This window comes from Aptenodytes forsteri, unplaced genomic scaffold (genome assembly GCF_000699145.1).
Source record: "Aptenodytes forsteri isolate BGI_AS27 unplaced genomic scaffold, ASM69914v1 Scaffold217, whole genome shotgun sequence".
NCBI classification, from domain to species: domain Eukaryota; kingdom Metazoa; phylum Chordata; class Aves; order Sphenisciformes; family Spheniscidae; genus Aptenodytes; species Aptenodytes forsteri.
Genome location: NW_008796222.1, coordinates 8,705,218 through 8,728,772, shown reverse-complemented (window position 1 = coordinate 8,728,772; position 23,555 = coordinate 8,705,218). Strand labels below are relative to the sequence as shown.

The 23,555-nt window shown below is 37.0% G+C and overlaps 1 protein-coding gene across 2 annotated transcripts in view; it reads left to right on the top strand.

The window, feature by feature from the left end:
- The window catches only part of ARMC2 (armadillo repeat containing 2), a 70,040-nt gene that overhangs the window by 7,181 nt on the left and 39,304 nt on the right, over positions 1 to 23,555 (top strand). The window contains exons 5-8 of one of the 2 annotated variants that reach the window (XM_009289172.2): positions 4,019 to 4,069; positions 14,875 to 14,945; positions 19,170 to 19,262; positions 22,200 to 22,375. In XM_009289172.2, coding sequence (XP_009287447.1) covers positions 4,019 to 4,069; positions 14,875 to 14,945; positions 19,170 to 19,262; positions 22,200 to 22,375 — 391 coding nt within the window. The remainder of the gene's footprint in view (positions 1 to 4,018; positions 4,070 to 14,874; positions 14,946 to 19,169; positions 19,263 to 22,199; positions 22,376 to 23,555) is intronic. The other variant, XM_019474611.1, reaches the window with a different exon arrangement.

Here is a 23,555-nt window from a genome sequence, read left to right as displayed (position 1 = left end):
TGTAATTCACAGTTAAGTAAATTTTTTTTTCTTTCGATTCAGATCTGAATTCTTGCACAAGGAGGAATAGTCCGTGGTACTATGTTCAGTAGGTGTATCAGTTGCTGCATTAGTAGTTGGATGAACAACCGTTTTGTGCTAACAACACTGACAGATCTGATGATCTCTACAACAAAGAATGAATGACACTTTATTTTCAAAACACATCCTATAAACACTTGGTCACTATTAAGTATAAATGTTTGCCAGTAGATAATCTTCTTTCCAGCACATTTTTATGCTTAGGAAGAAATTATTTCCGTGGATATTCTTAAGCACCATTGATATTAAGGAGTATATTCTTAATTTTATAAAATGAAAAGCCTTTCATTTACTAACAATGATAATACTAAATAGTTTAGAGAATATTGTCCATTGAGGCTGTGACAGCAAATGATACATAGCAGAGCTATTGTAGCACTCTTATAGTAAATTGAAAGCAGGATTTAAAAAAAAAAAAAAAAAGATTCTGAAAGACTGGAGACTTGTGGGAGCAAAGAATAAGTTTCATGAGTATGGAGGGAGGGAAAACAAGAAAATAAGCCCAGCGATGAAAAATTACAGGTGAATGAAAGTAAAGCACCAAGGAGAATGATTCAGTGCAAAATCATTTTCTCCCATTAAAATCAGTGACCCAAAAGACTTTTTAGGTAAAGACTGTATGGATTATCGTACTACATAAGTTACTGTAATTTGACTTTTCCTTAGTAAAGCTGTGGTGTGAAGTACTTCAGTGTTGCAGTTGAAATGGGTAGTTAGTTAATGGTGTCCAAGTGTCTCTAATGAGAAAAGGTCAGTTGATACTTTTACTAATTGGAAAGAATGACCTTCCTTCTGAGTCGTAATTTTAAAGGTTGCAGGTATGATTGAACAGTCAACTCACTATACATCCTTGCTATCTGTTCAAAATTATAGGCTTATCCTTTATAAGCTTGAGAGCTCTGCAAGTTTTTCATTTTGGGTTTTTGTTACTGGTGCTTTTTGCAATCACTGATTCGTACAGCGTTGTGTACCATAATGATTGAGTTTTCTGATAGCCTGAACCACAGAATGTCATGATTTACCTTGATTACCTTGATAATTTTTGAGAATGACTGGCTTCTCTATTGAAATCTTTTTAGGAACAGGCAAAAAAAGCTTATTACCAAAAAGATTGCTCGTTGCAACTGAAGTCTTATAGGACATTTTCAGTTCCGTTTCTCAGTGTAAGAGGAGTTTTAGAAAATATAAAAAGTTGAAGGGGAAAAAATACTAAATAGTTTAGAGAATATTGTCCATTGAGGCTGTGACAGCAAATGATACATAGCAGAGCTATTGTAGCACTCTTATAGTAAATTGAAAGCAGGATTTAAAAAAAAAAAAAAAAAGATTCTGAAAGACTGGAGACTTGTGGGAGCAAAGAATAAGTTTCATGAGTATGGAGGGAGGGAAAACAAGAAAATAAGCCCAGCGATGAAAAATTATAGGTGAATGAAAGTAAAGCACCAAGGAGAATGATTCAGTGCAAAATCATTTTCTCCCATTAAAATCAGTGACCCAAAAGACTTTTTAGGTAAAGACTGTATGGATTATCATACTACATAAGTTACTGTAATTTGACTTTTCCTTAGTAAAGCTGTGGTGTGAAGTACTTCAGTGTTGCAGTTGAAATGGGTAGTTAGTTAATGGTGTCCAAGTGTCTCTAATGAGAAAAGGTCAGTTGATACTTTTACTAATTGGAAAGAATGACCTTCCTTCTGAGTCGTAATTTTAAAAGTTGCAGGTATGATTGAACAGTCAACTCACTATACATCCTTGCTATCTGTTCAAAATTATAGGCTTATCCTTTATAAGCTTGAGAGCTCTGCAAGTTTTTCATTTTGGGTTTTTGTTACTGGTGCTTTTTGCAATCACCTATTCGTACAGCGTTGTGTACCATAATGATTGAGTTTTCTGATAGCCTGAACCACAGAATGTCATGATTTACCTTGATTACCTTGATAATTTTTGAGAATGACTGGCTTCTCTATTGAAATGTTCTTAGGAACAGGCAAAAAAAGCTTATTACCAAAAAGATTGCTCGTTGCAACTGAAGTCTTATAGGACATTTTCAGTTCCGTTTCTCAGTGTAAGAGGAGTTTTAGAAAATATAAAAAGTTGAAAGGGGAAAATTTATATATTTTTTCAATTTGATATTCTTCTAATATCATTATGCATATTTGAAGAATAGGTTGTCAAGGTTCATTTTGCATAAGCTCCACTGGCTTAATTTCTTTATGACCTGTCACTTTTCTGACTCTTAACGTGATAGCTAAGATACTAATGATTCTAACCATGACAGATGGAATGTTAATGCATGTTTGAACTAGGGAGAATAATACTAGAGGTAGTTGAATCTCACCCATCACTTAAATTAGGTCTCAAATTACTGGCCTTAAGATAATACAGAAAAATGTTTTCCAATCTTGTTCTGACTAGTTTTCTCCAAAATAGAAGAGTAACATAATACTCCTCCCTCCTTCTGTGTTGAACGCAAGATCTGTATTTTTGAATGGTGCATCTTTACCTTCTCCTGTGGGTTGTGCATGCTTTCTGTGTACGTGAGACAGAGATGATTTTTGCCGATGCTGCCTAAGAGATGCTGCCTGTGCTGCTTTATACCCTTGCACCAAGGCTCACTAACAACATTTAGGTGCTCATATAGCTTAGAGTACCAGATATACCTGCAGTGCTGCAATATGCACAAAAATAATACAAAATGCTTTCTCTTTAGTAAAGGACAAAGATCCCTCGTCTATATCAGCCCAGGCAGTTCATGCCAACACATGATGGAATGGCTCTAGGTAACTGCTCTCATACATTCTAACTCATTGCTAAGGCTTACGCCAGTAAACACATTGGTTCAGTATTCGCATATGATACTACACAAGTCAGACAGACCTTGATCTATGTCCTTTTCTGAGTTCAGAGATGTCATTCTTCATCTGACAAGGTGGTTGAAAGGTATCACAAACCTATCCTTCAATATAGTTTGTTGAGTTTGGTCTTGATAGGAGTTGTATATAAAAGGTTCCAGCACCATAAAGGGGTCATTGCAGTAAGAGAGTTTTGGAATTCTTTCTCAATAGAACATGTTTACAGGTACTAGGTGATTGCTATGATTAGATTGCATCTGCTTCTATGTCATAAATACTTGAGGCATCCTGTATGAAGTAAAAAGATATTTTCTATTTAAAGTACATTGTATTCAGGAAAAATAGGATGAGGGCTTAAAGGAATGTGAAAACTTTTATTACCTGGAGTCCTGTCATTCTTCATGTGAAGCAGTTGTGTCAGCCTCAATTCTGTATCCCAGTTTTTTAAAACCCTTCCAGGAACTAAGCAAGAGGATTATAGAAATAGTACACTTCGTACAGGAGAAGGTGCATGAGACTCTTTACTCCCCTTTCCCCACAGTTCCTATATATGTACCAAAATAACTTTGCTAATAAAGCTGTGTTTCTGTTAATGATGAAACTGTAGAGCATGCCAAAATAGCATGACAGATTCCTGCCATTAATGCTATTACATTTATTTCGAAGAGAACAGAAGGGAAGTATTTTATTCCAGCAAGAGATTTGCTCACTTTCCATCTCAAATTCTTTTGTTGTCCCAAGGACTGATGAAAAGAATGAACAGCGCTAATGAAATCACTACTGCTTTATAAAGATACTGGGGGGAAAAAGAGGAAAGGACCTTTTAAGGGCAAGAGTTATTTCCCATTTTGTTTGCAATTCTGTTTTTCAAATAACCATCTAGTTATAATAGAATAGGTGTATTAATTGAAGTGGATTGAATTTATTGACATGTTGCCTCAGGAAAGCAAGGAGCAATTTCTGACAATCATAAGGAAGCTAAGTTTTGTTTACATCTTCATCCAGCCATTGTGCCTTGCCATCTATTGTGATTGCTATAGAAATGAAACTTCTAAAATGTTTTCTGCATTCATATATTTCAACAGAAGTGTCAACAGCGATGGCAGATTTGCTGATGAAGAGCAACAGTTTCCCTGGTGAGAAAAGATGAGGTTTTTTTTTCCTCTTCCTCCAATTTTTCAATATTCTGAAAGCTTAGATGTCATTCCAGGACTCCTTAGAAACATAGGTGCCTACAATGAGGAAAAGCTTGGTGGCAAACAGTTGATTCCCAGGTGACCTGCTCTACACTTTTTTTAATAAGTGATTTCTATAAATAGCTACAAAAGGATTAGAAGGTGCTGTAAAGAACATATACTGTGCCCTGTTTTCTATCACCATTGCTGTCCTTATTAAATGTCGGTGAGGGGCCCAAAACTGAATCCTTGAGAGGTATTCATCAACTGCTTCCATAAGACTAGTTTCTCTTTCTCGTGCTTTTTAGAGTTTTGGAATGCTTCAATAGAAAATTATAAAAGCAGGGGACAAGTGAATACTGGAAATCACTTCTGTCTGATTGCTTAAACTGGCTTCACATCTGCGCCCAAAATATTAATTCCTTTTCTCCTCAAAGAAAAGGATTCCTGCAGAGGAGATAGATTTCTTTCCTGAAGGGAACACCCATTCTATTTTGCTCTGGATGAATTTTTGAAATGAATGACATGGTGTGAATATTAGTTTGTTGTATAGTTTAGCTGATACTGCTGCAGATTCTCCAGACTTCTTTCAGGATTTGTCTTTTCTCATTATGTATATTCACAACTTCTGGAGTTTTCATAAAGACATGAAAACAGGAAATTAATCTACTCCTAACTAATCTTTCTCTACTTCTGCCTCAGTTCCACTAGCTATTGAGACCACTAATTTAAGAAAGAAACAATCGAGTGGTGGGAAAGCTTTCACAGGTAGAGCTTTCTACAGTTTTTCCAAAGAAAGTATGACACCTGCCCTTCCAAGAAGGTGCCTGTTTTTGTATAGGGTTAGGGGATACTGAGAGAAAACTGGAAATGATGAATTCTTTTTTCAGAACTTTTTATAGACTTCTGAAGAAAAGAGCAACAGGTAGCTGTTATCTCTGGTCTCTTCACTTGTGAAAGAGAGTGGAGTTTAGGCTCCTATTTACTGCATACTCCAAAGGGATTCTTTCCACACTAGTCCCAAATCTGGGAGACCTAGGTCTTGAGAGTCCTTATTACCAATTGAATGATAATTCCAGAATGGGAAAGTGTTCCATGCAAGGGGTAAAGAAGGAATGCCAATTCAGTCTAGGTAAGACTATAGCAACAATGGATTTAGATTGAATTTTTGTTTAGAATGAGAATGCTTATGCAAGATTCAAGTTAGGAAGATGAAGATGCTGTGGTTTTCAGACTCAAATATATTTAGGCTATTATTTTAGGTGTGTTTTATGATTAGAATTAGGCTATCAGTTCTCTGCTTGCTTAAAGATACCCTGCCACAAATAGATATTGTTAATATTTTCTGTGTTAGGCAGAAGATGCAAAGACTGTGAAGAATAAAAAGGGTAAGGATATAGGTTTTTCATCAACCTCTATTATTCTTTTAGGCCATACTACTTTAACACGTGTGTGAAGTTCTTCATCAACAGCCTGTATAAATAGAATACTATATTCTTTTTATCGCTGGAGCTGTCATAAGTAATGGACTATGCCCACGATTGCGTTTATAGAGGAATTGTTACTTGCTCATCTTTAGGATGACTCAGAGTGTAGTTGGCCTTTTTGTCAACATATTTTTGCAAATTACATTGCCTTTCTACTATTTATCCTTTTTCACATCAGTGGTATCAGTTATAATCTGTTACAGTTTTCACTCCCTTTGTTTTTGTCTTTTCTGGTGGTGTTACTTATGGTATAATCCTCTACAATTCCTGAAATAATTTCAGGACATCTATATTACCAGTTTTTCAATTATTTGCATGCTTTTGAAAATGTTTGTAGCTGAGAAATAGGACTGACTAGAGGTTTGTGTAATTGGTTTAATACTTTAATTTATATTTCTTTTAGCTGTCTACAAGTAATTTACTATCTCTCCGTTATGTTTTCTAAAAGGAAAATATTCTTTAAAAATTGAGCTGTTAACACTAATTCTTTTTTTTGAGGCACACCTATTACAAACACAATGTGGAAATAAGTATCTATCTTGTTTGTCCCTGGGATGACATCATAGAAAGGAAAGTTCAGTGGTAGTTGTGCAAAATAGGGACACATTCTCTCAAGTGTCTCAGTGAAGTTCAGTTCTTTGCTTAAAAAGATAGTGCCTTTCAGGTGCTAAGTTATAGGTCAGGAAGAAATCACCTGGTTTAAAACAAAACAAAAACCGCAAAAACATATTCCCTACTATTCAACAAATGAAAGACAATACAGAAAACTAATTCTGATGTCCTTTTGACAACATAAAAGGTCTGGATAGTATAATTAAATAGGAGTAAATGGATTAATGAAAAACGCAAATGTTAATTGGCATATGGAAAAATTAATTTCTGTGAGAGTGAATGATAAAGCAAAATGCTAATTTTTTCTCATTTTGCCAAAAGCTAAAACCAATTCCTATTAGTTGCTTTGGCAAAAATACTAGGATGTTGTTTACACTTCCTTTCAAAGTCTACAGAACAACATCTTGTTATTAAAATCAGTAACCATGGTTTACAGTTAAACTAATTTCCTGATCGCTAAACACTTACAGTGGAAGAATCACAGTAGCAGAGGGCTAATGTTCTAAAGCAGTGGCTTCTAAGCGTTGTGTAGCTGAATGTTGTCTGAGAAAATCAGTCGCAGTCTCTCTCACTTGCTCCAGCTCCACATCTGACTCCCCTTCCCCTTTGCCTTGGGGTTCTTGCACCACCTTGTCCCTTGCTGCTGACTCAGGGTCTGCTGCATCATCCTTATTGCCCTGATTCCCTGATCACCATTACCATAGAATCATAGAATAGTTTGGGTTGGAAGGGACCTTTAAAGGTCATCTAGTCCAACCCCCCTGCCATGGGCAGGGACATCTTCAACTAGATCAGGTTGCTCAACCTTGAATGTTTCAAGGGATGGGCCGTCTACCACCTCCCTGGGCAACCTGTGCCAGTGCTTCACCACCCTCAGTGTAAAAAATTTCTTCCTTATATCTAGTCTTTTTTTTTGCCGCCATCTTTTTTATAAGCCCCCTTTAAGTACTGATAGGCTGCAATAAGGCCTCCGCGGAGCCTTCTCTTCTCTAGGCTGAACACCCCCAACTCTTTCAGCCTTTCTTCATAGGAGAGGTGTTCCATCCCCCTGGTCATTTTCATGGCCCTCCTCTGGACCTGCTCCAACAGGTCCGTGTCTTTCTTATGCTGAGGGCTCCAGAGCTGGACGCAGTACTCCAGGTGGGGTCTCACCAGAGCAGAGTAGAGGGGCAGAATCCCCTCCCTCAACCTGCTGGCCACGCTTCTTTTGATGCAGCCCAGGATACGATTGGCCTTCTGGGCTGCGAGCGCACATTGCTGGCTCATGTCCAGCTTTTCATCCACCAGTACCCCCAAGTCCTTCTTGGCAGGGCTGCTCTCAATCCCTTCATCCCCCAGCCTGTATTGATACCGGGGGTTGCCCCGACCCAGGGCTCCTGCCAAGAGACCTGATGGGCAGTTCATGAGACCACAGTTCTGAATAATTTAGAAAAACGATAACTGGCAGTCAGTATATAAGCAACCCATTGGCTGATACACCAGAGGGTTGTGCAGCTGTCCAGAGGGACCTCGACAGGCTGGAGAAATGGGTTGACAGGAACCTCCTGCAGTTTAACAAAGGCAAGTGCAAAGTCCTGCACCAGGGGAGGAACAACCCCAGGCACCGGTATGTACTGGGGGCCATCCAGCTGGGAGGCAGCTTTGCGGAAAAAGACCTCGGGGTCCTGGTAGACACCAAGTTCATAGAACAGCTCAGGTTGGAAGGGACCTCAGAAGATCATCTGGTCCAATCTTCTGTGGAAAAGGCAGCCTAGATGAGATCATCTAGCACCCTGTTCGTTTGCTTCTTGAAAACCTCCACCACACCTGGAGTGCTGGGTCCAGTTCTGGACTCCCCAGTGCAATAGAGATATGGAGCAGCTGGAGAGAGTCCAGCTACTGAGATGATGAAGGGAGTCCATGTGAGGAAAGGCTGAGAGAGCTGGGACTGTTTAGCCTGGAGAAGAGAAGGCTTGGAAGGGGTCTTACCAATGTATATAAATACCTGAAGGGAGGGTGCATTGTGACACCCTCATTGGTTGTGTAACAAGAGCTCTCCCTTCTCCCCCATGGCAGGCACTCAAAAGAGGAAAAACTCTTTATTTATCTGAGACTGTTCTTTTTAGAGACTTATTGGTTGTATATACTTTCACAACACATCCTTACAGCTTTTCCCTTTGTAGTCCATATAGAATTTAGGAATCTTTGGTTGAAGGGAAAATACACAACTGCTTAAATTGCCAAATGATCCTTATCAATAGAAGGCATGCCATCCTGGATACTGCTAGCATTAAAAATAACCCAGATTACAGTGTAGATGTAGTCACACTGAATATACATGTCAGTAACATCTCAAAGTACAGTCTTTCTAAATGGCATATCTGTTTCAGGATTACCCACAATCGGAGGGACTGAGCTCTGATCTACTCTGAAAGAACACCTTTGTGCCTAGTGTCCTTTTGATACATCTGGCTTGCCTGAGCAGGCCCCCAGGGTCTGCTTAGCATTGCTCTAAATCTGTTCTTCTTACCACTTAGTGAAATGTCTTGATTTTTGGGTGTAGATACATCATGTCTGGCTTTCCAATGCACACAACGTATGTTTGTAAAATCAGATGTTCAGTGCTTGTACTTATGCATAAACAGCCTGCATCTTTTACTTATTGCAGTGCCTAGGCTGTTTTTAGAACCTTGTGAAAAGTTAGAAATTGCTCTCCTAGATGTTTGAAGACCTGAAAACATTGGTATATCAAGGATCCAAAATAAAATTTGTAAAAATTTGAGTCACATTTTTGGGTTTTAAATTAACTAGAAGAAAGGAAGTTTGTGGGGGCTGAAGGGGGTGGAATGAAGGAAAATACATTGGGGACAAACTGAGTAACTGTTGGGGGAAAATGGGAGAAAAAAGAAGGGGGAGAATACATCAGGGTGAAAAACATAAAGGCAGAAACTGAAGGAGAACTGCAGGCAGGGCACCCCAACATCACCCTCTATTTGCTGAAGGCATCTAAGAAGCTTTTTTGTCACTGTTACAAGACACCGAGCAAGGTGGACTTTCAGCGTGACCTACTATGGCTTTTGTATATTTTTGTTATATAAATAGCTAAGGGACTTTTAGATTAAGTACGACTGGTTTTGTTTACCTTATCAAAATAAAGACAAAAAATAAAAGGGCTCTAAGGACAAACAACGAAACTATCAGGGGCTTAGATTTGCTTACGAGAAAGGAACTTGGAAGATTAGAATTGTGGTTTTATATATATATATATATATATAAAAAATGCTCTGGAGATATAGATGTGTAGAAATTGTATGCTCATAATTACAGTTTTCTGACTTAAGAAAAAGGGCATCAAAGAAATAAAAGGAAATTGAGAGGCAATAAACTCAAATGCCTTAGAAATTTATTTAAAAATAAACTGAATCCCACCCCCCAACTAAATATTACTTTACTTTAGAAAATGCTACTAGAAATGAGGCCAATGTTTTATCGAGAGCATATGAATCATAAGAGATCTTTCATGTGGCGGCAACACAGACTAAGGCTTCTTATCAGGAAGGAACATCTGAAGAGGTTTTTCTGTGAGTGTCTGTACTTACCAGTTTTATGTCGTCTTCTGATACGCTAAAAAGACGTAGTTGAAGACAAGCTTTTGGACTAACTAGACCATGTTCTGTTTCTCGTTTTTATAAAATATATGTAAACATATGTTCTGTAAATTTTAGTATTATTGTAGTTTATGCAGGTGATGCCTTCAGAAGGCAGTGTGCTGTGTGTTTTTCCAAGCTATCTTCCAGGTTACCTTTTCTGGTTTAAACGTTGCTGATGTTTGAGATTTACTACTATTTGGAAAGTTTTGTGTGGAGCTGAGTGAGAGAAAATGGTGTTTTGTTAGTCAGTCTCCATAAAGTCCTTGGATGTTAAGCCTAATATTCCTTCTGTTTCTGTCGATGAAACCAGTTTGGTTCTTCTGATGTCTTCAACCACCCCCCCATCCCAAAGAAGTTGCCTTAAGCAGTCATGTAGAATTTGCCAACAAAAGATACCTATAAATACAAAGTTAAGGGTGCCCTGCAGAATCTTGTTATCTTCCGGATCACAAAGTTGGTAATTAATTTTCATTTCCTTGTTTAAAAATGGAAAATAAACGTATTTCCAGACACTAGCTAGCATCTACTGTGTATGGCTTCCTCACAGCGTTTACTCAAGGCATGCTATGCACTGTCTGCATGTGAGTAGCTCACTGCCTTCGTAAGACTCTGTTCACGTTCCGGTTTACATGGGATAGTCCCAGTTCCTATCTCTACTTCAAGAGAGAGTCCACAGATTCAGTTTACGTGGGTGCAAGAGAAGAGGCTCATAATCTCTGGAGGAGCAAAGTCGTGTGAGATCTTGGCACTTGCAGAAGCAGATAGTATGGGGCTTATGGCCTTTTCCGTACCTGCTGCCCTTACCTTTTGCTCATTCCCTGTTATTCCTACTCTTCTCTTTGAAAACTAATCCTCATATTATTTGTCCTTTATTGCACTCAGGTCCTGTGCTCCTCTGTTCTTCTCCCACTTCCGTATTTTCTAGTTTTGCCTCCCAACGTTGTAAGAATATGTAGGTGTTACAAGAACCTTACCATGAGGAGAAGAGAGGGTAGTGTCTAGAGGGAATGCCTTCAAGTTCGACAATTCAGAAAAGATGATCATGTTCTCTTTTCTTTCTAATTAAGCTTTGCTACCTTACTGATCAAAGGTGCTTGTTAGAGACAATTCTGTAGAGCAGCATTAACTTGTTAGTATTAGGCTATGTGTCCCTCTTAACGGGTAACTAAATAGTCAGTGGGGCACCAGGGCTACATCTGTACTAATAATTAATAAAGATTAAACAAAGGAGGTAGTCTCTGGCTTGGTGGCCAACTGCTGTGTCATGGGTTATGTTAATACAATGAAAGTATTTTTAACCCCCTCCCTACCACACACAAAGTATTGTCTGGGAACATCCCTACCTCTGCTTGTCTCTGCCCAGGCATTTGTCAAGGAAGGTACTACCTTTCTTGGGCCAAAACCGTAGCAGGGACCATGCTAAGGGTCTCATTGTATGGAAAGGTGTGGCCCAAAATTCAGGCCCATTGCTAGACTCCATTTTACAAGTAAAGAGGTAGCCAGATTCTCAGATGTTTAAGGCTCCGCAGTATAAGGAAAGACCCCAAGCACTGTTCCTCTGTTGGGATCTTACACTCAACATTTGTGAATCAGACCTTGCTGTTGTGTGCAGCTTCTTTGGAGAAAACTAGCCCAATTCTTTGCCTCTGGGATGCAGTTCTCAGAAATGTAGTTTTACCTGGAATACCACTGAAGGTGAGAGTTTGCAGATTTACCATTAACAAGAGGCTCATGGCAAGAACAAGCAAGTAAACATCTAAACATGCAGAGTTTCTGAATAAATGCTGCTTTCACTTAATTATGCATTCTTTCATCAGGGAAAAATACTGAACACGCTACCGCAGTGCTGGCTCACCTTCCTTTTGGAAGTCCTCATAGTCTGTGTACATTCAAGAAAGCCGTGTTCCTCATAGGGGCTACTATGATCTCCCTTATATGAGAGGGATAGAGATGATCCAGTTGCCAAGTTCTTTTTCCTCTGTAAATCATCAGAGCTTCTGTCAGTTGATTTCTTGATGAGTCCCTTATCAGATGATCAGATTTCTGCCAATTGACTTTGTTTCCAAGGCAACCACTCTCTTGACAAGCCAGTTCCCTTCAATAGTAGGTAACTTATTTTTTAGAATAGGTTGATTATATTTTAACTGCATAGTTCTTAACAAGATATTGCTGCTTAAGTTTCAGCCCTACATGAAAGTGAAGAGATAACAAAGAAGCAAAAGTCTCTGTAACTAAACTGGAGTTGGCAGCATGGTAAAGATACATAAAGGGATTTTATAATCTCTCACAAAATACATAGATTGTACATACTCCCTAAAGATAAGCCTGTTCACCATTCATTCTCATTTATGTACGTATTCAGTGTATTCTTTTTCTGAAAATAATGAGAGTTCCAGTTAAGCTGTTTAACTTATGAGAATGTTTCCCAAAAGTACAGATAGTTCTGTGAATACCAGCAGTACAGCAATCTGCTTTCCTGCTTGCGTAGGTCTCTAAACCAGTTGCTACTGGTGTTTAAGAAATCATAGGTTCAAACCAAACTTTTTTTTTTTACACAGTTCAGACTTTGACATGGTCTTACCCTTCATCTCGCATATATGGTGTTTCTGTCTGATAAGTGTTCAGGTTACCACATCCTTTGCTTCAGTGTCTTTTCTATTCAGCTGCTTTTGTTTCCTGCAAAACTTGTAGGATTGTCTTTGTTGAGGTTTCTTGGATTCATCCTGTGGATTTACATTTTAGGGGAAGAGGCACAGACAGGATATAGTTACAAAACTCTTTTTCTGAGGAAAGCACTCAAATGTCCATATTCCTATAGGCAGATCGTATCATCATGCCTACATATAATTCTGAAGATACTGATTTCTGAATATAGCTGGGTTAGTCTTAGGTGACTGAAATTGTTATTCTCTTGCTTATCCAGTGTCCTTTCAGGTTATAGTCTTGATTTCAGGGATGGCTGAACCTTGTAGAATCATTTCTTAAACTTTTAAAGTTTGTAGGACAAGGTATTCACATAAATGGAACCAAATTTTGATTTCTGTTAATACACTGAACTGTATTTAACGTGTGCTGTAGAAACCTTCTTTCTTACAGATGTCAGTCTATTTTAGAGTAGACATGCAAGTACTTGTTGCCGTGGTTTAACCTCAGTTGGCAACTGAGCACCGCACAGCCGCTTGCTCACTCCCCCCCCCCCCGATGGGATGGGGGAGAGAATTGGAAGAGTAAAAGTGAGAAAACTCATGGGTTGAGATAAAAACAGTTTAATACTTGAAATAGAATAAAATCATCATCATAATAACAACAACAACAACAATAATAAAAGAATATACAAAGCAAGTGATGCACAATGCAATTGCTCACCACCCACTGACCGATGCCCAGACAGTCCCCGAGCAGCGGCCCCCCCCGGCCAGCTTTCCCCAGTTTATGTACTGAGCATGACGTCACATGGTATGGAATGTCCCTTTGGCCAGTTTGGGTCAGCTGTCCTGGCTGTGCCCCCTCCCAGCTTCTTGTGCACCTCCAGCCTTCTCAGTCAGTAGAGCATGGGAAGCTGAAAAGTCCTTGACTAGTGTAAGCACTGCTCAGCAACAACTAAAACATCGGTGTGTTATCGACATTATTCTCATACTAAATCCAAAACACAGCACTGTACCAGCTACTAGGAAGAAAATTAACTCTATCCCAGCTGAAACCAGGACACTTGTCTATTTTTTTTTAAAGCATTGCTTCCCCAGAGGAGTAGGAATTGCCATATATGAGCTGAAAAAAATTCAAGATAGTTTGTGTAAGCGTTTGGATTTTGGAGCACTTAAATCCTCATGCTGTAAAAAGAAAGCATTATTCACTGTTAGCCATAATGAAGCAAGTGTTCCTCTGTAATGTGATTGCTTGGGAAATTTTTGACTGATCACAGTGAGCTATCCAGTCCCTTTTGTAGGGAAGTGATCTTACAAAAGCTTTGTCTTTTATTCTGTCTCCATCTGTTGATAGGATGACTTACATCTTCTGTCTGGACTGGCAGACAGGATTTAGGCACCAGTCCAGCAAACCACTTAAACAACAGTTTAGCTTTAAGCCTTACAGCAACTAAATTAACAGGTTAAAACAAATTGAAATAACATTGCTAACACACTACTGTTACCTTTAGAAGGAAATTTAGGAGGTTAGGTTGTATTGGTACATGAACTATAAATGGAATAAGAAGCGTTAAACATACACTGAGAATAGAAAACATAGATTAAGACCTTTGTCTTGAGTACAGAATTTAAAGGAGGAAAGATTCCTGTTTAATAGCAAAGAGAGTCTATATCTTGTATATTTCTTTTAGATCGGTGCTGCTTGAGTGTGTAGCTAGACAAACAGAATAGTTTTATCACATGGATGTAGTAGTTTCTTCTGGCCAAAGAAAGACAATCATACAATCAGCAGGAATTATGGCATTACTCACTGTTGCTTTACAAAGAAATGACAACATACGTGTTTCTTGTACTAACAGAACTAGTGACTACTACACGGTTAGCAGTAGTTCACAGGCAGACCTGGAAATTCTAATATTTACATTAAAGGTTGCTAAAGTGCTAAAGTGAAAATTCTTCTCATTAAATCTTTTAAAAGTGTTAATTCTATCAGAAGAAATCACTGTCCTTGTGAGTGGATGAACTTACAGTTTTAAGCTAGTTGAGTTTATATTCAGTTAATGAAACTGATGATAAAATAAAAATTGGCTCTTTCTGAGTTTAGTTTGGTTCAGCTTTCAGTTTTATTGTACAAGTGGAAATGCTTTAGGTTTTGTGTTCCATAATGGTGACCTCTTGTGGTGTAAATATGTCAGTATTTCTGAAGGAGCTTTCTGTAATATGTACTGGAGGAAGTTTTATTTATATGTCATTTTTAATGAGCAGATTACCTACTAACTTAGTAAAATAGCTTATAATCTTCTCAGTTATTAATATGCAGATCTCATACTGAGTATGTGTGAAGAAAGAAGCATTCTGATATACTTTGTGTGTGTCTATACTGTATCTTTTAGTGACCAGATTAAAAAGCCTGGCAGAAGTTCATCATGGCCAAGGAGTACAGGCTGGAAGAGAAGAGTAACAGGTACTTCATAAGGCATTTCAATCTCCAGTCAAAAACAGTGAAATATAGTCAAATAGAAATAATCTAATTCTTGTGATTTGAAGATCTTTTTCTTCTTTATTCACTGACCAATATTTTTTGTTTTCTAGATGTATTGGGTTTTTTTACTGATGTTGGTAAAGAGAAACAATATTCAAGAGATCTTCACTCTAAAAATCTGTTGATATTTTCTCTCTTGTTTTTCCCATATGTAGGCTTAAGAATTTGCCAATCCATTAACACCTTGTTTGCTCATCACTTTTTGTAAACTGACATAGTTGCACAGGAACTAATAAAGTTATGCCAAGCTATATTAGCTGAAGATACAGATTCTGGATTGCCCTGTAGGGATGCATTTTGCTAATTTTACATAACAGATTTTAATTAAGGTTCCCTCATAGCTGGCACGTTTCATACATGGCATGTGCATATTTGAGAGACTGGTATGGAAACTTGAAGTTTCTACTCTGCTATTATTATGCTTTATTACGATTTTTCTAGAACTGAGAAGTTGCATTATTCTGGATCGTTCTGGTGAAGGCTGTAATGTGCTCTGCTTTCATTTCCTTCAGAGGAGCTGAGAGTATTTACCATGTCATGGGAGTTAGTATTCTGTGGGGCTGTATTTTCTCTGTTTATAAGCCTTTTAATTTATTTGTGCTATTTTATCGGCACTATTGAAAAAAATCATGTGTGTATTAGGATTGTTTCTTTTTTTCCCATTATGTAGCTTCCTTAGTTTGTGCATACTTCATCTTTAATCCCAGAATAAACAGTGGGATAGCAGTAGGAATTCTCAATCATTTCTTCTCTATAGTGAGGTCCTGGGGGTAGTGTTCATTTACAGATTATTTCTATTTTCTGATATGATTTGTGTTTATACTTTCACATTTTAGAGAGGAGGTAGATTGTTTTAATATTGATAGATTCGTAGCCACTCAGTATTCTGTGAAAAGGCCAAACATGATAAGTCAGGCATACACAGCTTTTGAAAGCTCAGTGTTGCTAAGGCTCTTGTATTTACATGCTAAAAACAGCAACCAATAAATGTAGACTGATTAGTGATTTTTTTTTTACCAGAATGCAAAGCTGTTGTTAAGACCTATGAAAAACTGAGACAACGAACTTCAACTTGCTGAATTCTTTTGCTTGAGTATTTTTGCTGTTGAATTGTGATTTGCTCAATCAGAAGGTTCAGGACAGCTTCTGCAATATTTTAAATACAACTAGTGCCATAACTTTTCATCAGCACCTTAAAAATCTCCCACGACTGAGACACATGCAAGTTTACAATTTATTAATGTTGCTTTTCTTTATAAACATGTATTTCCTGTTCATTCTTATTACTAGGATTAATATTGTTTAGTAAAAGCTGATTATCTTTATTTTTCCTAGTTACAAGAGATATTTGTTTAAAAAAATTATGCCATTATGACTTTTAGGTTGCTATATTTTTCTGATGAATGTGAGAGAACTGCAGCAGAGCGGCACAAAACATGAGTTCTTTTTGCTCTGAACTAAAAATTGAATGGCTTTGTTAATTTTTTTTACTGAGAAGTGTTTGTTCATATCTGAAAATGCGTACATGAACTATTCTATTTCTTGCTTAACTTTGTTAAGGATGTGTGTAGTTAGAAAGCCAGTCCCATCTTTCAGTTTAAGAGAGGTAGCTACAAATTGGAAAGAAAAGAAATAATTGAGTCAATATGTGGGCCCATGACTGAGACACATGCAAGTTTACAATTTATTAATGTTGCTTTTCTTTATAAACATGTATTTCCTGTTCATTCTTATTACTAGGATTAATATTGTTTAGTAAAAGCTGATTATCTTTATTTTTCCTAGTTACAAGAGATATTTGTTTAAAAAAATTATGCCATTATGACTTTTAGGTTGCTATATTTTTCTGATGAATGTGAGAGAACTGCAGCAGAGCGGCACAAAACATGAGTTCTTTTTGCTCTGAACTAAAAATTGAATGGCTTTGTTAATTTTTTTTCTACTGAGAAGTTTGTTCATATCTGAAAATGCGTACATGAACTATTCTATTTCTTGCTTAACTTTGTTAAGGATGTGTGTAGTTAGAAAGCCAGTCCCATCTTTCAGTTTAAGAGAGGTAGCTACAAATTGGAAAGAAAAGAAATAATTGAGTCAATATGTGGGTTTTGTGGCAGGAAGGAACAGTGCAAACTATTCTAGTGTTCTCATTTCAGCTGTGCTCTTACATTATCCGGAGCAGAACTTTCACTTCATTGCAAATGCTGCATAGTGTTTTATTAATTAAGCAACTCATCTATCTAAATAAGACTATTAACTCATTTGATCTAGAAAATAGAAAAGGTCTGCAAAATAAGGAATAATAATATTACCTAATAACATGTACTTATACTAATATGTATATCGGCACACAACAAGATATAGTTATTGTAATAATATACTTAACAGTGTATTACTTATGAAATAGCAGCATTTTTGTATAATCTGTTGAAATAGATATAATTGATAGTTTCATTCTGTGTAAATTATAGATAGACAGTTAAAGTTAATACAGATACACAAAAAGAGTCTGGTTTTTTTTTTAAAGAGCAAGCTTTTAAAATAGGAAGTTTTTAATTGTTTTACTGTTCGAAGTAGTGCTCAGTAGACAGTCATTTTTTTAAGGTCTGAGATACTATTCTCATGATGCAAACCTCTCAATATCGGTGTTCTCATGTAGTACAGTATTTTTTGTGTTTGATAATGATTATGTTAAGAATTTACATTGTCATTTAAATGCAAGAGCTAGTAATGAACGGTAGGAGACACTTTCTGACAAATCCGTCACTTAAAAAAACCGCATACTAGCCTTAATGGCTTTCTTCATGTTATTTAGCGGAGTCGTGTGACTTTTATTTCCCTATTTAAAAGGAAAAAAACCAACAAGCCAAACCCCATCTTTATAACAACAACTTTGGTTGCCTGCAAAATAAGGAGCTTAACCTAATCTTGAACTCCAAAAATATGCCTACATGCACCTTGTAAGCAATTGTTAGATCCTTTAAAACTCAAGTTGTGCAGAAGCTCTGGCTCTCCAGCTGTAGCGGGCCAATGGTCAAGACCAGAATTCTGTCACTTCACATAGTGCCAGGTGAATGTGAAAAGGATGTTCAGCAAGTCAGAATAATTCCCACTGATAATGCATCCATATGAAAGTCAATCCTGGAATCCATTTTTTAATAAACCATGTTTCACCAACTCCCTTGTCCAATCTGAAAACAGATCCACGCTCCCAGTCTTGTTTCCAGCAGAATTTCAGACCGCTGATCTTTTGTTCTACGAATTTTTAACTTGATGTCTGCTGATAGACTTTTTTTGTCTTTTCTTTTCGAAGCAAAGTATAAAAAAAGCTGAAGTATTTTTTAAAACTTCTCTTTGTGAAGTGGACAAGGTTTCTGATAATGAACAATAGCTCTTTCTCAGTCACTGTGGAGGAAGTTGGTTGAGGGTGGCCAAAAAAACTGGGAGTTGGTTTCCTTCAAGGTTTCTGACATGTTTAATGGAGGCAAAATGTCTTTCAGATATCTGTAGTTTGCTATTCATTTCCCAAGATGCTGTGTGAGAAATTGTTTAATGTAACAAAGAATAGGAGGGAAACAGGCATTTTACAAAAATATAGTCCAGACGTTCTCAAAACTAATTGCATGAAGTGGTTAGAATTGCTAACAGGATGTAATAAATAACAAGATTATTTTTCCCTAACTGACCAAAGAGTCAGTTAACCAAGCTTAACCAAGCTTTTACCAACTAGGTAAAATTGTACAATCCTAGAGGATTGTCTGTAGTATGGATATTTTTTAACACAGAATAAGCTGTCACTTGGACACAGAGCTGAAAATAGTAGGACATGTTGATGTAGAAGTATTCATTACCTTCCAATTCAGCGATCAAATGAAACATTAATGTCAGCAAACAAAAGCAAATCTGGCTTTACAGTACAGCTTTACATATCAAAACATTTATCCATCTAGTTTTGTTTGAAACTTTTGGTTTTGAGAAAATGTAAATAAAAACAAAAGCTTGAATAGGTAGAATAACCCAGAATATAGCAAAATGTGACATTTCTGGATTTTTTTTCTGACTGATGAATAAACTATTTGTAGCTATTTATTTGTGTAGAAGTTGAAACCTTCACTGAATGTGTGCTTTTGTTTTGAATGTATTTTGAAGGCTTAGAGGATGAAACAAGAATAAATGAATCAGAAGAGGAAGAAATCTTTTGGCATATAAAGATTCTACCAATTCTGCATGAACTAGAAAAAGGTGGGTAACACTGTTCTTGAAAGGGTGTATTTTCTGTACTATTTCTTGCAGGAAACATGGGACTCATTTGTGTTTACTTCAAAAGAATAACAGTAGTTGGACTGTGTAGCCTTTTATGCTTTCACATGTTCAGTGACTTTGCAATGTACAACTGGCCTGGGCAACTGTCTCTTGACCCTGCTTGAGCAGGGGGGTTGGACCAGATGATCTCCAGAGGTCCCTTCCAACCTCAACCATTCTGTGATTCTGTAAAAAAAATACTGGTTTAGAGGAGATCTTGTCTGATTAAATTACCTTATTTTAGACAACATAGCTCTGCCAGCTTAGCAGTCAGTGATGAGGCAATAATTTTAAGAATAAAGTACTGCACAGATTAACTGTTTTAAGCATAGACTTTATTGAAGGTCTCAATTAATTTTAGAAAACTAAGGAAATCTTAATGAAAATTTCCATTTGTGCTTAAAGTGTTAGATGTCTCAGAAAAGTATGTAATGACCCAGAATATTGAAGCAAAATTGAGTAAATTAAGTATGGCTTGAAAGATTGAACTCTGAAATCCATTTTAACATTTCATTCAAAAGGTTGTTTAGTTGCCTTCTATAGACATTATATTTCTTTGATTGGTGGGAATATAGAAAGTAGATTTGCTTTTACAAGTGGTTAAAAGTCAGTGTCAAATTAGGGGACCGATTCTGTTTTATGGGATCTTTTGCAGTGTTCATTATAGCATGGTACAGATTAGATTTTTTTTTTTTTGCATAATTTTGCAGACGTTGATGAGTATGAAACACCTATACAGTACTGAGTGATTCCCAAAATATATCATTATTTTTAAAAGACAGGATTCTCATTACCACATCTGTGACTGATGTGTAGAAAAACAGTGATCAGGAAATTTGAAAACGGCTATGCAGCTTCACATTTTCCTTGCTTAATGCTGAGATTGTCAAATAGGAGCCACTGAGTTAAAGTTTTGCATAGTGAGATGTTCTTTATAGGTAAGCAAAACATTATTTAGAGGTAAAATCTAATCATGTCTTTCCCTTGTCATGAATGTAACTAAGGAAAATCAATTTTCATGTCCCTTTTCCGCAGTCTTCACTTGATTTGGTTAGTGTGTTGGGTTTTTTTTAGCTTTTTTAAAAACTTGATTATGGCTTAGTTTTTCTAATAATAGATGAAATTATCTAATGATACCTTCTCGCCAGTTGATTGAATGTAGTACTACAAAAACCTTAAAGTTAAGAGTTTTGCTGCTTCTTGAATATTCACACAGATTGTAATTGAATTGCATCATTACCTCCTGCAGCTGCGTGTTATATTGCTTTATTTAGGCTATTTACTGCAGAATTGCAGTTTTTCCTATCAAAATGAATATTAGAATTCCATAATTTTCATGTTCTGAGTGGGTCTGTTGGTAATTCAATATTTTTTAATTTTGTGTGCAGCCGCTTGCTCCATACCTTTCAGCTAATTCCCTGCACATGCATTTAGGTCACATTTAGTTTTATATATATAAATAGAAAAGCCTTTTTCTTCCCCTTTCTCCCTCAAAAATGTTTCCAGAAAACTTTCCATTCAAAAACAAACCTGAAGATTAACCTGGAACTTAATTATTGTCTAAAATCTTATGAATATCATGCACTTGAGATGATTGGTTTATGACAAAACCAAATAGAACCCCTAAGTCTCTTTTTCTAGAGGAGCAAATACTTTATTTTGTTACATTCCAGTACTCAAGGGAGGATAAGCTTCAAAAATCCCCCATGGGATGAGTGATGAATATTTTTTGTTGTTGTTAATTTTCATGAAATGGAGTGGAAACCTTTCAATTTTGGTTCCTCACCACTCCTGTTTCACTGCTTACTGGAGCAGAGGGTTTAGAATCATGCTAGATTTTGTTAAATTTTCTGTCATGATGGGAGTAGACATGGAATAGTCATTGCTGTTCCTTGAGTATGATGATTGCAAATTGAGAGCTTCCAGGCACTGCTCAGCATGAGAGGTGGGTCCTTGAATCTGCCTACAGGTTTGGGGCCTTAGATATAATGGTGTTTGTCGTAATTTCCTGTTCATATAGATTTCATCACAAGTGCTTTGCCTCCTTGAATATGACTCTATTTCAGCTATGAAGTACATCCTGAGTAAATGCAGAGTTTATACAGGCAGTTTAAGTGGGTTTATATGGTGCTTTATTAGTGTCACCTTATAGACAAAAGCAAATGTAAGAAAAGAAAAAAAACCCCTCACTCTTGAATTCTAAAAATAGGCAAGACTTTTCCTTTTCCCTCTGAAGTAAGCATGTGCATGATTCTGTTGTGTTGAGATGCAGATTTTGTAATAATTTACTGCATATTTTATTTTTGTATTTTTTAAATAGTATCTGAGGGACTCAGGTTAGGAGGTAGATGACTTTTTTTTGTCAGTAGGCCAACAGTCCACTCAAATATATCTTGCATCTCTACTATGCATTGGAGAGTTCTAACGAGTTTTTACATTCACTTGTTCTTAATCCCAGCAAGATTTGATGTATTAGGTTATGTATACAGGCAGAAAAATATTCCTTAACTGTCTCTTTTTCACATGTAATGTTTGGTGGAGCTCTTTAAAGAATATATTTAGAGTCACAGTTTCCTGGTAGACATTTTGTCAATCTGATTATTAAGCATTAAAGGTGAGTTTCATTTTAGCTTTAGGTATTATTTTGGCTCTGTGATTTCTTGGCTTGAGTCTCTTCTTTTTGAAAGAGCAGAATAAAACTGTTTCTGAGGATCACGTTATCATTTTAAGAGATTTATTGGGCGCCTTATTTTTGTTGTTGTGCAACCCATTCTTTATTTTGTTCTCCTATGTCTTTGTCTATTGAGATGCTCTGGAAAAGGTGGCACTGATAATTATTTTTTTATTTTTCTCTCCCTTCCCACCCCCTTCAAGTAGAAGACAATATAGAAAATCTTTGTCTGGCTTGCACCAAGCTCTATCAAGCATTGAACGAAGGAAATATGCTTGGAAAAAGATTTAAAAGAAGAAGTGTGCTTCTGAAGACATTATATAAACTTGTAGACATTGATTCAGATCCACTTTGCCTGAAGCTGGCAAAGATTATTCTGGCTGTAAGTGTTTTAAAATGCTGTTTGGTAGAAGGTGAAGCTCAAAATCATGAATTACAATTTGCATTTAATTTTTCATTTCATACTTTTAAACTGTGTCTAAACTAACCCTTTCCTAAGCACAGTTTCTTGCCATATAGATACTAGTCTCCCATTCATCCAGATCGGCACTTGTTGGAGCCTATTTTTTGCGGAGAAATTACATCTGGGGGAGGAAGGAGGGACACAAAATAGGATAGCTGGTGTATGGTGGCAGGAATATTACTTAGGCATAGAAAAGAGACAGTGTCCTAAGCTGGGATACACATGCAGGGATTTAAACAAAACAATAATTTAAAAAACTACACATGGAAATGAAGCTTAGTTTTTTAATAATATCTTGACCTTATTAAACACCTTTATCTGAAAATACCAAAACAGTTTTTTTGGGACGTGAGTAAGTGTAATTATCTCTTTCTCTAGTATTTCCAGTTAAAACTCTCAATTAAGTTGGTGCTTTTGAACCTATTGGTTCAGCTTCTACTGAGTATGTATGGACAGTCACTGGTGAAAGGCTACCAGCTAGCATTGTGTTGTAGACATTTTAGTAATTAGTGTGTGTGTTGGGAGGGGTGTGTTCTCCTTTAAGGTAGTGTGTGTTATTTCAATCAGAAGAGATAATTACATATTCAGATACTACATAGATGTTAAGTGGTGCTTATAAAAAAAAAAAAAGTTCTGTTACAGACAATTACATATTCAGATACTACATAGATGTTAAGTGGTGCTTATAAAAAAAAAAAAAGTTCTGTTACAGCCAGATGTCAAGGGCAACAAGAAAAGATTCTATAGGTATGTCAGGGATAAAAGGAAGATGAGGGGAAACGTGGGCCCTCTCTGGAACAAAACGGGAGACCTGGTTACCCGGGATATGGAGAAGGCGGAGGTACTCAATGACTGTTTTGCCTCGGACTTCACCAGCAAGTGCTCAAGCCTCACCGCCCAAGCCACAGAAGGCAAAGGCAGGGACTGGGAGAATGAAGAGCCGCCCACTGTGGGAGAACATCAGGTTCAAGACCATCTAAGGAACCTGAAGGTGCACAAGTCCATGGGACCCGATGAGATCCATCCGTGGGTCCTGAAGGAACTGGCGGATGAAGTTGCTAAGCCACTATCCATCGTATTTGAGAAGTCGTGGCAGTCC